The sequence below is a fragment of the Struthio camelus genome, chromosome 19 (genome assembly GCF_040807025.1).
Source record: "Struthio camelus isolate bStrCam1 chromosome 19, bStrCam1.hap1, whole genome shotgun sequence".
NCBI classification, from domain to species: Eukaryota; Metazoa; Chordata; class Aves; order Struthioniformes; family Struthionidae; genus Struthio; species Struthio camelus.
In genome coordinates, this window is record NC_090960.1 from 8768113 (window position 1) to 8781625 (window position 13513).

At 43.9% G+C, this 13513-nt stretch overlaps 1 protein-coding gene across 19 annotated transcripts in view; it reads left to right on the plus strand.

Annotated features, from left to right (window-relative positions):
- UNK (unk zinc finger) overlaps positions 1–13513 on the plus strand; it is a 45833-nt gene that overhangs the window by 26919 nt on the left and 5401 nt on the right. For 4 of the 19 annotated variants that reach the window (XM_009666224.2, XM_068913618.1, XM_068913613.1 and 1 more), the window contains 8 exons: positions 929–976; positions 1920–2120; positions 6486–6554; positions 7219–7393; positions 8522–8623; positions 10082–10270; positions 12492–12673; positions 13222–13479. In XM_009666224.2, the coding sequence (XP_009664519.1) occupies positions 929–976; positions 1920–2120; positions 6486–6554; positions 7219–7393; positions 8522–8623; positions 10082–10270; positions 12492–12673; positions 13222–13479 (1224 nt within the window). The remainder of the gene's footprint in view (positions 1–928; positions 977–1919; positions 2121–6485; positions 6555–7218; positions 7394–8521; positions 8624–10081; positions 10271–12491; positions 12674–13221; positions 13480–13513) is intronic. The other 15 variants (XM_068913628.1, XM_068913621.1, XM_068913616.1 and 12 more) reach the window with 9 other exon arrangements.

Here is a 13513-nt window from a genome sequence, read left to right on the forward strand (position 1 = left end):
ACGACAATTGAATTTGTTTACATATGTAATCTCAGAGGCTTAGCCTGTGCATATTGTGTGTGGCATTGTAGGATATCCTTGATCCTCTCCCTGTCCTCTTTCTGGAGATGGCTGAAGTCTGCAATATGTTTTTTGAAGTAATGCCCCAAAGTGTTAGTAGGTACTTTATTTTAGTTGTATGAACAAAAGAGATTTTGAACTAGTAAACAGACACACACAGATTAGATGCATGTGGAATGCTAGACCTCTGAATTTTTGCCTAGTTTTATGTTCATTAAGTTTGAGTCCTTTCTTATTTGCCCTGTTGCTAAGGTGCGTGTCCTTTCCAAATGGTTGGTTGAGATGTTGAGAAAATAAAATGACATGTGCTTAACTCATTTGAAACTGGTCTGGATGAGGTGAACTCATTTAGGATTTCCATGTTATCCTATGACCTCCCTTTGAAAAGGAAAACTGATATTTTGACTTCATTAATACCAAAGCCAGCCTACCAGTTAATAGTTCCCCTGGATTTGATTGCAGCCTGAATTCTTAATAGATCTTGAAAAGACCGGACATGTTATTTTCTCTCAATAAATAACACTGTGGAATGAAGTAAAAAGAAAACCCCTTCATCTTATGAATGTGTCATCTAAATGCTCTGAAAGTTGCAAGGAAACTGAAGATCTTTTGCACTTACTAGATCATGTAGGTTTTCTCTCCCTCAAGCTCTTCAATCTTTTAAACAGTCCTTCCTAATTTTTGAATATAAGCCAAATGGCAACACATGTCTTTCTGTGATTTCATCACTGCACAGGGCATCTGCATGTAACTTGCAAACAAATATGGCTTTGCTGGTGATCATTTTACGTGATTGATTAATCAAAGGAAAAGGTCCCTCTGGCAGCAAGCCTCACATGGCCTGTTCTATTTTGTATTTGTACTGTAGGTGTGGAATAAAACAGGAACTCTGCCAACTAGCCCCACCTCCACCACAGTGAGTAGTAACTCCGCAACTGGGAAGCGCGGACAGCAGAATGTCTGTATGAAAATAAAATCAAAACAGTGTAGGGTGCTCCCAGCATGCTCCCTCTTTCTAATGCCAGACCAGACTGTGCTATATTTGAATCTGTCGTAGCAGTAACTGTATAAATGTTGTTTGAAGCACAGTCAGTCTTGCCAGTACAAGCAAATAATTTCCCATCCCAAGGAAATGGGATATCACTTTGATGCGGCTAGGTTCTTTCTTTAAAACTCGCCTTAAATCTCCTTTGCTGCTGTCTGTGGCTTCAGCTACAGTGCAAAACTGGCCTTGCTGCACGTGGTTGTGATCCCTGGTTATGATCCAAAGAATAGAACTGTTCAAATCCTTGGGTGTGTGGGTGTGTTTTTATTTTGTAATGCAGTTGTAGATACTTAGCTGTGCCTGCGTTAAAGCTTTCAGATTTCCAACTCCAAAGCAAAAAAGTACAGTATTACATGTAGCTCAGATATGCTTGGTGGTTCTGACTGCCGTGACACCTTTTCAGGTTTCACACTGCTCCTCCTCTGAGTGCAAACAAGGATCCATATCATGCTCTAGCCTAAGGAAAGTGAGGAGAGTTTTGGTCAGGTTTGGGAACTTGATCAGTCACCTCTGAGACCTCAGAAAGAGGAAATGTCTCTAGAACTGCAGTTTGGCTTTTGTAAGTCTGCACTCAAGTGCAAAGCAATGATAATAAAGCCATCACTGTGGAACTGCATAAATCCCATATCTTCTGCTGTTTTTCCTGTTTTTTTAAAAAATTGCTGTTTACTAGAAGCTTGTACACTTGTGTTGACTATCGGTAAAATCAATGTTCAAACAGTGAAGTGAATGAGCTAGTCCCTGGGACGCTTCCCCTCTTTGAGTTGGTGCTACTGTCTCTCTGCACTTTCCTGACCCTTGTTCCTTCTATTAGATTCTTTGTAGGAACAGCAGTCTCGGAAGCCCATCTAATATATGTGGGTCTCCTCCTGGCGCCATTGGAAAACCACACAGCTTGGAGAGCATTGGTTTTCCTCCAGACTCAGTAACAGCAGCTGGCAGCTACAAGAAAGCACCTGGGTTTGAGCGAGAAGATCAGGTGGGGGCCGAGTATTTGAAGAGTTTCAAATGCCAGGTTAGTAGGGAACGTTGGCTGGAGGAGTCGGAGGGGGGAGGAGGAAGACTGAGAAAATGTCCAACCTAGCTTGAATGTATCTCCACTTTTCAGGGGACAAAGGGAGAAAGCACTACTTTCATTTGCAGTTCTCAGATCTATGCTGTTGCTTTCAGCCTCCTGTCGTCTGTTCCATCTTGCATCTGTTCTTGTCTGTCTAGATGCTATATCACACAGTCTGTTTGTAAAAGTTGAGCTGCTTCTCTCCTTCCCCCCTCCCCACTTCCTGACCTCTTCTGTCTCGACCCTGGGTCGCTTCCCACATATTGCTTCTTGCTCTTTCTTTTTCCATGTTCATGTCCTTGCCAAGAGTTGCTGGGTTTTTTGCTGTATTGTGTCATGGAAACTCATCCTTCCCTATCTGTTCTCACGCCGAACTCTTACCTTGATCTCCGTGACTTTAGTTTGTCTTCTGTTTTCGCCATTCATTTCTCCAGTGTGTTAAAAATGCGATGTTAGTTGTCTCTTGCTTCTCCAACTGTATCACTCAGCAACTTGAATCTCTCCCTTGACTTCTGTATTAAATTTAAATTTCTTATTTGAAGAACTTTCTGTAATCTTATCCAACCTACATCTCTGATGGCATTCCCTCTTATCCCTTCTGGATGTCCCAGTCATCTTGCCTTACGGATTCCTCAGTCTTCTCCTTCTCACTGTCATGTCTTATTCAAACTACTCCCTAAGCCAAGAGCAATCTCTTCTGATTCTTCTGCTACAGTGATAACTTTTTGTGGCTATCCTTTCTTGATGTTAGAGCCAGTAGTTTCTCTATACCATCCCCTCCAAGTCAACTGTGTCCAAACTAGAGTTTGAGTCCCCATTGTTAATTCTAAATAGGTTTGTAAATGTAATAGATCTTTTTTTTTTAAAGAACTTGTTGGAAATATTTTTGCAGGCACCTCTTTATAAAAAAGAATTGAGTTGTTGTTCTATGTTGCTGAAAATGGAGTTGGCCAGAAACGTTGCTTGCAACTTGGCTTCATTTAAACTCCTGTCTGTAATATTAAAGAAGCTAGCCTTATTAAGCTTATGCTGCTGTATTTGTATTGCACTGCTGTGGGAAAACAGTGGAAATATCCTGTCCAGACAAGATCTCGCAGAAAGTGGTTGGGTTTAGAAGCAGATGTTGTGGGTTTTGTTTTATTTATTTATTTTTACAACTTTGGGAAGATACCGCACTCAAACTTTGCAGTAGGACCAGTCTTGAACACTGTTTGGCCTAATTAAAATGGTTTAGTGACAGATAAAGATTAAGCTATATAGGCTAGTATGTAGGCTTCTTATAAATACTTCTATTGTTTTGCTTAACGTGGATGTGGCTTAGGAAATTACAAATTGATGCAGCATGTCCTTGCGGGAAAAGTGCAAACCATGCTGTGATCCTGGCACTTCTGGCAGGCACAGCAGTTTGTAGCAGTTCTTTAGAAACAAAAGAAAAACATGTGCTCGTCCTCTGCCCGCGCCGCAAAGCAGGAGCGAACTCAAAGCTGAGAGAAGCCCTGTTTCCTGCCAGCAGAGGCAGGGTGCCAGGGAGGCCCTGCTTTGGAGAAAATGGGCAGCAAGCCTAAGCCAAGGAGAAAGGGGATGGAGCGTGAATAGGGCTTTTAAAAGGAGGGCCAGATGATGAGCGTTTATGTCTCGGGTTGAGGCTGTGCTACAAAGATACCGTGTTCAGGTATCTTCTTACTCTTGTGCCTTTTAATTAAGTAAAAGAGACTGTGTTAAATGACTGGGATAAATAGCTATTAAGATACAGACAGGTGTAATCACAATTGCCTTGTGCTAGGCTTCAAAGTAAAAAATTAGGTGTTTAATAAGTGACCTGATTTGATGATTTATTTATTTATTTTTAAATCTATAATTACTTTTTATCTTCTTTAATTCCCTTTGGCTGCAGTGGGCACCAGAGATTCTTATATATGCTCTAAATTAGACCAATAATTAGGCAGCTTGCTTCAGCCACTCATTTGAAAATGTAGGAGAGACTCTCACTCCTGCTCAGCTCTGTAATACAGTTATAAAGTTTCCTTGATAGAATTAATACAAATGGCTTCTATCTTATTAGAATGGAAGGTGTACCTTTTGTGCTAACTGGTTCCACATAGGTTTGATAAAGCTGAGCTAGCAGTTAAGGCTAAAAATATTTTTTTGAAGTCTCAAAAGTTGTAGCAAGGTAGAAAAAATTCTAGCTGCACTGAGAGCCCTGACCAGAAGGTGTTCCCAAGTCTATACATAGAATACACTAGGTTTGTCCCGTACTGGTCATACAATATTTAGTTTCATCCATAATGTATACCTTCTTTTTTCTTCCCCTGACTGCAGCAGGGTGAGTTGGAGAATTTTGGTGTACGCTTTGAATTTGTGTTGATGCATGCGCTTTTTAGTGTTGTTCAGAGCTAAAGGAGACTGACTTAGAGGGGTCAATCAGTTTGTTCCTTTTTACACTGAGATTACATGCATTTTGGGACTAGCTCAGAACTGGGGGTTTTTTGTTTGGCTTGGTTTTTTTTCCCCCTTCCCCTCTTTTTATGGCTTTCAGCAAGGCTTAGCTGCACCAGTGCCAGCTACATTGGCAGGAAGCCTCTCGGTGGTGGGGGGGGGGGGCGCGCCCGCGTATGTGCCTCCGCTTTAGCTGCTGACGTCTGATAGCACATCTTGTGTTCAGATGAGTGTCGAACACGATAGGGATATGTTGGATAATCTAGCAGGCATGTTATCAGACACACACAGATGCACTCATGTAGCACATCTATTGCACACAAAAAGAGGCAAGCCTGTGATCAGTAGTAGGTCTGCTGCATGTACACATACTGTGCTGTGTTCGGGGAAGTACGGGTAAGTGGTACTTGCTGCAGAAGGATCTCGGCATCTGTATCTCACCTGCCTATTTGCCTTGCCCCCGCTCCTTTCAGTCTCCCCAAAAGCACGCAGTTAAACTGAGAAAATGATTTAATGAAGTAAAACAAAGGATGAATTCTGCTGCTGCTCCTTCGCCTGTCTGGATATGTGGTCCCTCTTCAGCAATCATTTGTCATTTTTATAAGACAGTTTAAGCCAAGAAGTCAAGGCCTATCACTTCAGGTCAGTGCTGCGTCTCATGTGCTGCTGTTGTACATCGGGCCTGATCTCCCCTGCCAATACAGTGACTGTCCGTGTTTGCGATGAAGTAACTGAGCAGACCTTTTACGCCTGGACTGTTGCTCTGAGTCAGATGGGGTGGGTGCAAGGAGGGGAGTAAACAAGCAGACCTGACTCATGGCAGGTGTTTGCCCCCTTTTTGTGCCTGGAGGGGGTGATTGATCTCCCCTTGCGGCTGTCTCAGATGCAGTAGCAGGGGAGAAACAAGGCCTTCAGAACAGACCGTTGCACAGTGACAAGCTCATGAGGCCGCTTCCTTCCCAACTCTGGTTCCTGTAGCTGAGAACTGGCTGATGTCTTGAAGCAAGAAGACTGAAATCCATTACGGGCATAGTACAGAAAGGTCCTTAAGCTTTACTGTTATGCTGGGTAGTGGAACTCTAAACATGTGTTGGTATTTGTGCAGTTTTGAAATCCCGGGCAGCCTTGACCTCACTTATGCTTTATAGCTTTGAGCCCTCCAGGTTAAGGGATGAGGGGAGGGATTTTCTTTTTGAAATAATTTTGATGTCGCTTTTAAAATCGGTTAGTTATCGCTTTCCCTTTGTCCTTAAGAAAAAATAATTTGAGGGGTTTATCCAGATTCTTCCCCATAATTTTGTGTTCTCCTTGATACTACCTCTGTACCGTTCTTCTATAAACTATGCAGTCCTAGTTGGGAGCTAGAAAAGTTGAGGAAAAATAATTTGCATAGCTTATTTTCCCAGAGCTGGAGAATATATGTATTTACACATAGTCATGTGTGCATACATGTATGTATGTGTGTATAGTGTGTGCCTCTGACCAGTTCTGGCTCTCTTTATTAGGTACTGGTAGGGCTTATGAGTTGTATCAAGGCAAAACAGTTCAGTTTTGGTCTTGGTTCTTAAGATGTCGTTTGTGTTAGCAAAGGACTAGCAGCACTGAATGTGAATGTGATTGTGGTAAGCCTTTGTGTAACTCTAAGGGGGATGTCTTGATATATCGAAAGCAGATCGGTTGGTAAGTTCTCAGTTTGCTGAGCTCTCCTGCTCTCTGTGTTCTCTAGTGTCCAGGGCAGGCTGCTAGAGAGGAGGGGACCGTGCATGTTTTCCATGGCTGCTCCAAAGCCAGCAGTCAGCCATTTTTAATTTTGCTGCTAATCCCGCCCCCCCCCCCCTTTTTTTTTTTTTTTTTTTGCTAATCTTCTGTTCTGTTTTTTTACTGCAGCAAGCGAAAATGAAATCCCATTCACTGGAACACAGGAGTCAGGAGCAACCTTTGTTACAGCCCAAACAGGTATGGTACGGCTAGCAGGGCTCTGAATCTGGCTTGGTGCTCACACCTCTATATGCAAGGACATTAGAAAGCTCTGTGGATCCAGGCGGCTCTGTAAGGAGGAATGGCAGCCTAGACCCTGTTAGGGATGCTCAGCTTAGGGGCTTACTGTATGAAGATGGGACAGGGGCTGGAGGGTTTATATGTGAATGGCTGTGCTTGCACAAATTCAGGTTAGATTCATGAGTCTGGCCAGTATCAGAGAGCGTCTCCCAAATTACAGAAAATAGAGCTGGAATGGATCTCTAGAGTCATCTAAGTTCAAGGATCCAACAAAGAGAATTTAATGTCACATTCTAAGTCATGCGCTGAGCTAAGTCTGAGTGAGTGATTGTATGACCTATGGCTATGATTGCATGCAACCTGTGGGTCGCGGGAGTTAATTCTCAGGCATCCTGAAGGATCTTTGTAATACTGAAAAGAAACAGTCGGCAGAAATTAAAGAAAAGCTGTTAATCTCTCCCCCACCCCCATCCCAGTGGCAGCACCAGCCATCTGTCAAGTTGGAAGCAGGCAGGAACAGGTTTGCTGCTGATCTTTGGCTCATTCCTGCGTGTTTCTGAAGGGATTTTCTGTGGAGATGTTTCACTTCCTACCCCTTTTCCTTTTAAAACTCTTGTTTCAGGACATATTGGGGATTCTCCCAGTGGGGAGCCCACTGACATCCAGCATCTCCTCCAGTATCACCTCCAGTCTGGCTGCAACACCACCCAGTCCTGCTGGCACCAGCAGCATTCCAGGCATGAATGCCAATGCCCTTCCTTTCTACCCAACCAGTGACACCGTTGAGTCTGTCATAGGTAACTTTGCCTTTTTTACTTACACTAACAGGGCTTCCTCAGATGTGCATCTCCAGGTATGAGAAATGGAATAGCCTGGATGTTGGAGTGAACTCCAGCTTGTCGTGTGTGTCAGTGTTGGCAGGTTCTTGAAGCTGTAGGCTCGCTTATTCTGTGACTCTAGCCTATCTGACAGTTTCTGTGGGTCATTATGGATGAAATTAACCCAAGAGGGCCAACAGAAGGCCTGTGTGCTGCTTATTTTGAATTCATATGGTCAAATGGTGTAAAGAGCCTTAGGTTTAGGTTTGTCAAAATGACAAAGAGGGTTTGGAGCAGGCAAGAAATCACTGAGGTGTTTTCCACAGCTACAGACTTTTATATTGCAAGTGACAATTTCATAGTAAGGACTATCACCAGGTAGCTTGCAAGGACTTGCCCTTCACAGGGTATGGGACAGAGGCTGTGAGAAAAAGGAGAACAGGAGATTCTGGAGTGAAGAATCACTCCTTTTAGATAGGTACAATTTTTTGGTAACTTGTTTTATGATCTAACATTTGAGGTGAAGTCATTACATTGCTTAAAAATAATAATAGCAATGAGTGGGCCTATGTGGGATGAAGTTATATTGATCAAGGTTAGCGATGAGGCACGTTCAAATAGATATAACGTTTGCAGGCATTGCATAAGCTTTCTTTACTTTACTTTATTTTGCCTTTGGACCTCAGAGCTGATTATTTTTTGCAGTGTTCCCTTCTGCTGGTATTCCTTTCCCAAGTGGCCCTCGGGATCTAGACGTGTCATAAACTAGTGTTCTCACATATTATGGACAGGCTCAGAAGAGCAGTTTGGGGAAGATTTGTGGGGATTGCTGTTATTTCATCAATTTTTTGTTTATGTGCAACACTTGGGAATACCTTGAGACAAAACCTTGGGAAATTGGATCAGGCAAAAGAACCTGAACTGAAAAGCTGCCCATGACACTTCTGCCAAATCATTTAAGAGCAGCGTTGGACAGGACGGCAAGTAGGGCTGTGCAGACTGACAGATAGAGAGCGAAGGCTCCCCTGCATGTAGGCTCTTTGGGCCATCCTATCTCTTGAAGTTGTTGGTCCTTTATAACATAATTGGTACCTCTGTGTCTGGCAGAGTCTGCCTTGGATGACCTGGACCTGAATGAATTCGGAGTGGCTGCCCTGGAGAAGACATTTGACAGCAGCACAGTGCCCCACACAAGTGGCATCATGATAGGTACATGAAAGCAACAGAGCTTTCTTTATCTTCTGCCAAGCAGTGTTGCCCAGTCACCTAAGCAGAGCCAGCCCAGTAGAGCTCTAAAACCAGGCCCAAAATAAACTTGACTAGTTAAAACAGCAGTTATAACAAACTCTGGCAACCACTGAGCATCTTACGAGCGCAAGCTTGTCCTTGCTGACCAGCAGAGCTGAGTTCTTGCCATTGGGCCCAGATGTCTTGGGGATGTTTCTTGAGACTGAATGGGAATTGTCTGATTTCTTGGGTTTTCCAGTGTGTAAGTAGAATCTAGAAGGCATCTGATGGCTTTAGGAACAGACCAAAGTATAACAATTTGCATTGTAAGCAGAAAAGTCTCCCTAACGGTAACAGGAAACTCACTGACCTGGTAATGCTATTCATCTGTCACAGAGCGTCATCACGGTCTGCTGATTTGATTCCTATGTTTGTCTCATCTTTAACATGTAGAGGTTAGGCTAAGGCCTCTTTTACCTGTCTTGTGACTGTCCAGGGGAAAAATGGAGTGTCTCGTAGCTTTTTGGACGTGGCTGTAGTTTCTGGCTACCCTTGCTCTGTAAGACAGGTTTTGAATGGGAGCTAACACTGGTTGTCTTAGTGGTTGCCAAGGGAACTGTTGCTCGAAATTGTATTCGGTGTGAAAGGTGTCCTGTGGAAGGAGCACTAAAGAACAGCACTTCCGTTTCCCTGCCAAAGATCAACAACCTCATCAGAGAGTTTACTGTGTGTTTATGCTGATAGCCCAGCTTCTGCCACTGTCTATCTGCAGCGGGAAAAGCAACGTGGCCAATCTGGTTCCTCCAGGTCTGGATGTTACCTGGTAGTCTAAGAAGAGAGATCAAAAGAGTGGAGAGCGGGGCTGAGCTATCCCTCAGTCTGTACGTGGCAGGCAGACTGACCCCTTGTGTAAGGGAAGTGTGATGTCTTTGGAGGTTGTGTGTGGTGTTTTTTTATTGCTGGTAGATCTAAGATTTCAAGTATGTCTAAAGCTAGTCACTGGCTTTTGGTAGTTCAGGTCATGACCCAGCACGATAGTCTCTTTCACTACAGGTTATTTGGAGGTTATAGGCAGGGGAGGATGTTTTAGAAGTGAAATTTGCATTACAAAGTCATTCACAAGATATCAAGATGTTCGTCTTCTCCAGACAGTTAGGGACCGAACTCTGCTCGGGAAGCCTCTCGTTGCTTTGGCCAATAAACAAGTAGGCCATTGAAATCTGGAGGGTCTTTTCACCTGTGGCTAATGGGATGGCAGCTTCAGTGCTCCTTCTAAAGGCTGAAAGGGGGGTGAAACGTAAAAGAGAAGTGGAGGGAATCCCCAGGGGCTTAGGGAGGAGAGAGGGAAGCTAACACCTCCTGCTCTCAGCTCCTGTGCTGTGCTCTGGCCCATGCTTCATGGTCATACATAGCCATCCTCTCTGTGTGTTCTTTGTCCAGGTGGGAGTTTGCTGCAAAGTTCTGCTCCTGTAAATATCCCCGGGTCCCTTGGAAGCTCTGCCTCCTTTCACTCTGCCTCTCCTTCTCCACCGGTCAGCCTCTCATCGCATTTCCTCCATCAGCCCCAGGGACACTTAAGCCAATCAGAAAACACGTTCCTGGGGACATCAGCTTCTCATGGATCATTAGGTAAATGCACAGTGTGTGTGTCCCATGTACATGCCTGTCTGTGCCATGTAAGTATTTTCTTTCAAGTTAGCTTTAATTTTAATGTATTATTTCACTGCTGCCATTTATATCTCTTTTTTCCTGTGAGAACAGCAACAGTACTAGAAGCTGCTTATCAAAAATCAGTTAACACCCTGTGAGCAAGGGAGCAATTCCCTCTGCTCTCTCCTTTTTCTAGGCTGAGGAAAAAGTGACAGATAGGTTGTGAATTGCTCTGATAATGGCTTTTAGGGAAAAGAGCTCAGCCCTTTTCTGTTACCAGCAGTGTGCTGAGATTTTGCTTTACTTAATACTCAGAGTTGGGTCGTCAGCTTGGCCTAGTTGAGGTGGGGATTGTAGCGTGCCTTTGGGAATGCTTATAGGGTAGATTGGCCTCTGGGAGCTTGAGAACAGACTTGGATCACTGTAGTTTTTCCCCCGTTCGGTGCCCTGCACGGATTGTTTTGCAGCGTGGACTCAGCAAAAAGTCACAGTTCTCCAACTACGTCCCCTTTTCCCCCTTCTTTCCCGTTTGAGGAACTGTTTCCTCTACAAGGGACTGTAAAGCGAAGGGAAACTGATATGGAGCTTCCTCAGTACAGACCAGGCAGAACTGGGAGCTGAGGCACCAGATCTGTTTTATTATCAAGATATGAGGTTACATTGAGAAATAAAACTGATTTCTGCTGAAACCTGCTGATTTCTGTATGAGTAGCAGTAAATGTTAGTTCTTTCTCTTGATACTAGAAGTAAATGCTTCTTCAGATTTCAGATATGCTTTAATCTGTAATACTCAGCTTAACACAATAAAATGATTACATGCTTCTGTAACCTATTGTTCCCTGCGCTCATCTATGTAACTGTATCCCTTGTTTGCACAGGACAAAACCATGCTTTACAACTGCTATTTTTTTGGCTTTAGCAGCTTTTACAAGCACAGTAATAAGAAACGAGACATCAGAAGACCTCTCTGCTATTAATTAGTGTTGAGGCTGACTGTTCATCCCAGTTTCAGTAAGAAAAGGAAAACTTCTTAAAAAGGCTTGTTTTAATTTCAGACGAAACAAGTTGTTAAGCAGTTTACTACTTCTGGCCTGAGAAGCCATTTGCCTCAGAGTTTATTTGCAGACAGAGTCAGTTTGGCTGCTCTAAGATGAGTTTCTAACTACATTAGGCTAATTTGGTTTATCGAATGCAACTGGGTTTAGGAATGTCTGCACCCAGTCGTTAATAACTCTTTAAATGAAAATGACTCCTCTGTTAAACTGGTGTGTTTCTGTGTGCAGAAGAGTCTGGATCTGTACCTCTGGATATGAGCTTTTCCTCTCGGTTATCCCTCAAGTACAGGCTCTGTATGCTTATTTTGGGTAAACACATGTTTTCTTGTTTAAAAGAGCACATGCCTTGAGTTCTGTGGAAAAAATAGGCAGTTTTGCTTACAACAGGTTTTCTACTGCTTTTTCTCATAAGCCTTGAACTTGATCCTGAACGGGAAAATGATGTGAACACGCTGAAATGGGAAAGGGGTTGGTTAGGCTTCCTCCAGCCCCAGTCACTAGCTTTATGCTGAGACTCAGCAGGGAATGAAGCTGGTATATAGGAGCTCTGCCTCCACTTCTTTACAAACAGGATTTTCCAGTTAGTTCTGGTGTGTGTGTTTTTTTTTTTTTTTTTTTTTTTTTACGTATGCAAACAGCAGTTGACGTTGGAGCATTTTAGTCTGGCTCTTTGGGAAGTGAGACTCAAAAAGGACCCAGCTGAAGAGACAAAAGCAGAAGTGATGTAAAGGCCCAACACTAGCGTAATGTGAGAGGAAACCCTACCTGAGTTGGCCACGTGAGCCAAAAACCACTCTGTTCACCAACAGTAATGTCTCTGCTGCACAGAAGGATGGGAAGGTAGTAAGCAGTTCAAAGACATTCTCATATGAGAAGGGGGGTTTGAGTTTAGTCAAATCAGCTGTAACATAGATGCTTCTAAGAACCAACCTGATGCAAAAGTTACCTCTGCTGAGTTTCTTGAGGCCTAAAGGTGTGAAACTTGCCCTAGGAAGTCTCCCTGTGATGGACTCCTGGGTCCTGGGGATGGAAGTGATTCTCTTTCCTAAATGCACACGTTGAATCCTGGATTTCACAGGGGTAGGGAGGAAATGGGGAATTGCCAGCGCCTTTGACATAACCCTCTCTATTTCCCTGTGAAACAGGTTTAAATGGGATGAACAGCAGCATATGGGAACACTTTGCTTCGGGGAGTTTTTCGCCCAGTACCTCACCTGCATTTCTGTCAGGTCCAGGTGCTGCGGAGCTGGCACGGCTACGACAAGAACTGGATGAAGCCAACAGCACAATAAAGCAGTGGGAAGAATCTTGGAAACAAGCCAAGCAGGTACCTGGGCAACTCCTAGGAGGAGGGATTGGGGAGGGTAAAGCAATGGGAGGGTGTCAGTCTTTAAAACAGGAGGCTTTCCAGATGTTGAGGTGATGTGAAGGGCCATAGGTTTTATAAACAGATTCTCTTAAGCATTCTTGTTCATTCCTACCCTTGGGGAAGAGAGAGCGAATCGATGTGCCTGACGTTCAGATGCTGGAAGTGTAAGGCCAGGTGTCCTAACAGCTGCTCTGAAGTGCTTGAGAGTCTCTTAGACCTGGTGACTGACTTAAATCCGTGACAACTTACCAGTATGCAAAGTTCATTCCCTTTAACTGAGTGATCCAAATTTGCAGAACTGCAGTTCCACTTGGGTAGGTTATTCAAGACGAGCAGTGTTTTGAAGAAAAGGCTGTTTCGGAATTCAGGGACAGGGCATATAGGACAGAATACCTTCCTGCTAAGGAGTGTGTGGAAATGCGTGTTTTTTGCCTAGGATGTTCTGTTTGATGCCGACCAAGTTTTCAAACTGATTCTTCTTTTACCTTCTTTGCTGGAACTTGTAGGCCTGTGATGCATGGAAAAAGGAGGCAGAGGAAGCAAATGATCGCGCCAACACAGCTAACATGGAATGTGAACTGGCCCGGGAGCAGAGGGAAGCCTTGGAGCTGCAAGTGAAGAAACTGCAGGAGGAGCTGGAGAGGATCCATGCAGGCCAGGACCCTCAATTTCTGCGCTCTTTTTCTGACCTGGAAACCCTCTCGCTCTCTTCACTTTATACGCTTCAGAAACAGCTGCGGGCAAACCTGGAGAAAGTTGATAAGGTGAGTGCTGAGGATCACGGGGTGGGACCTTGTT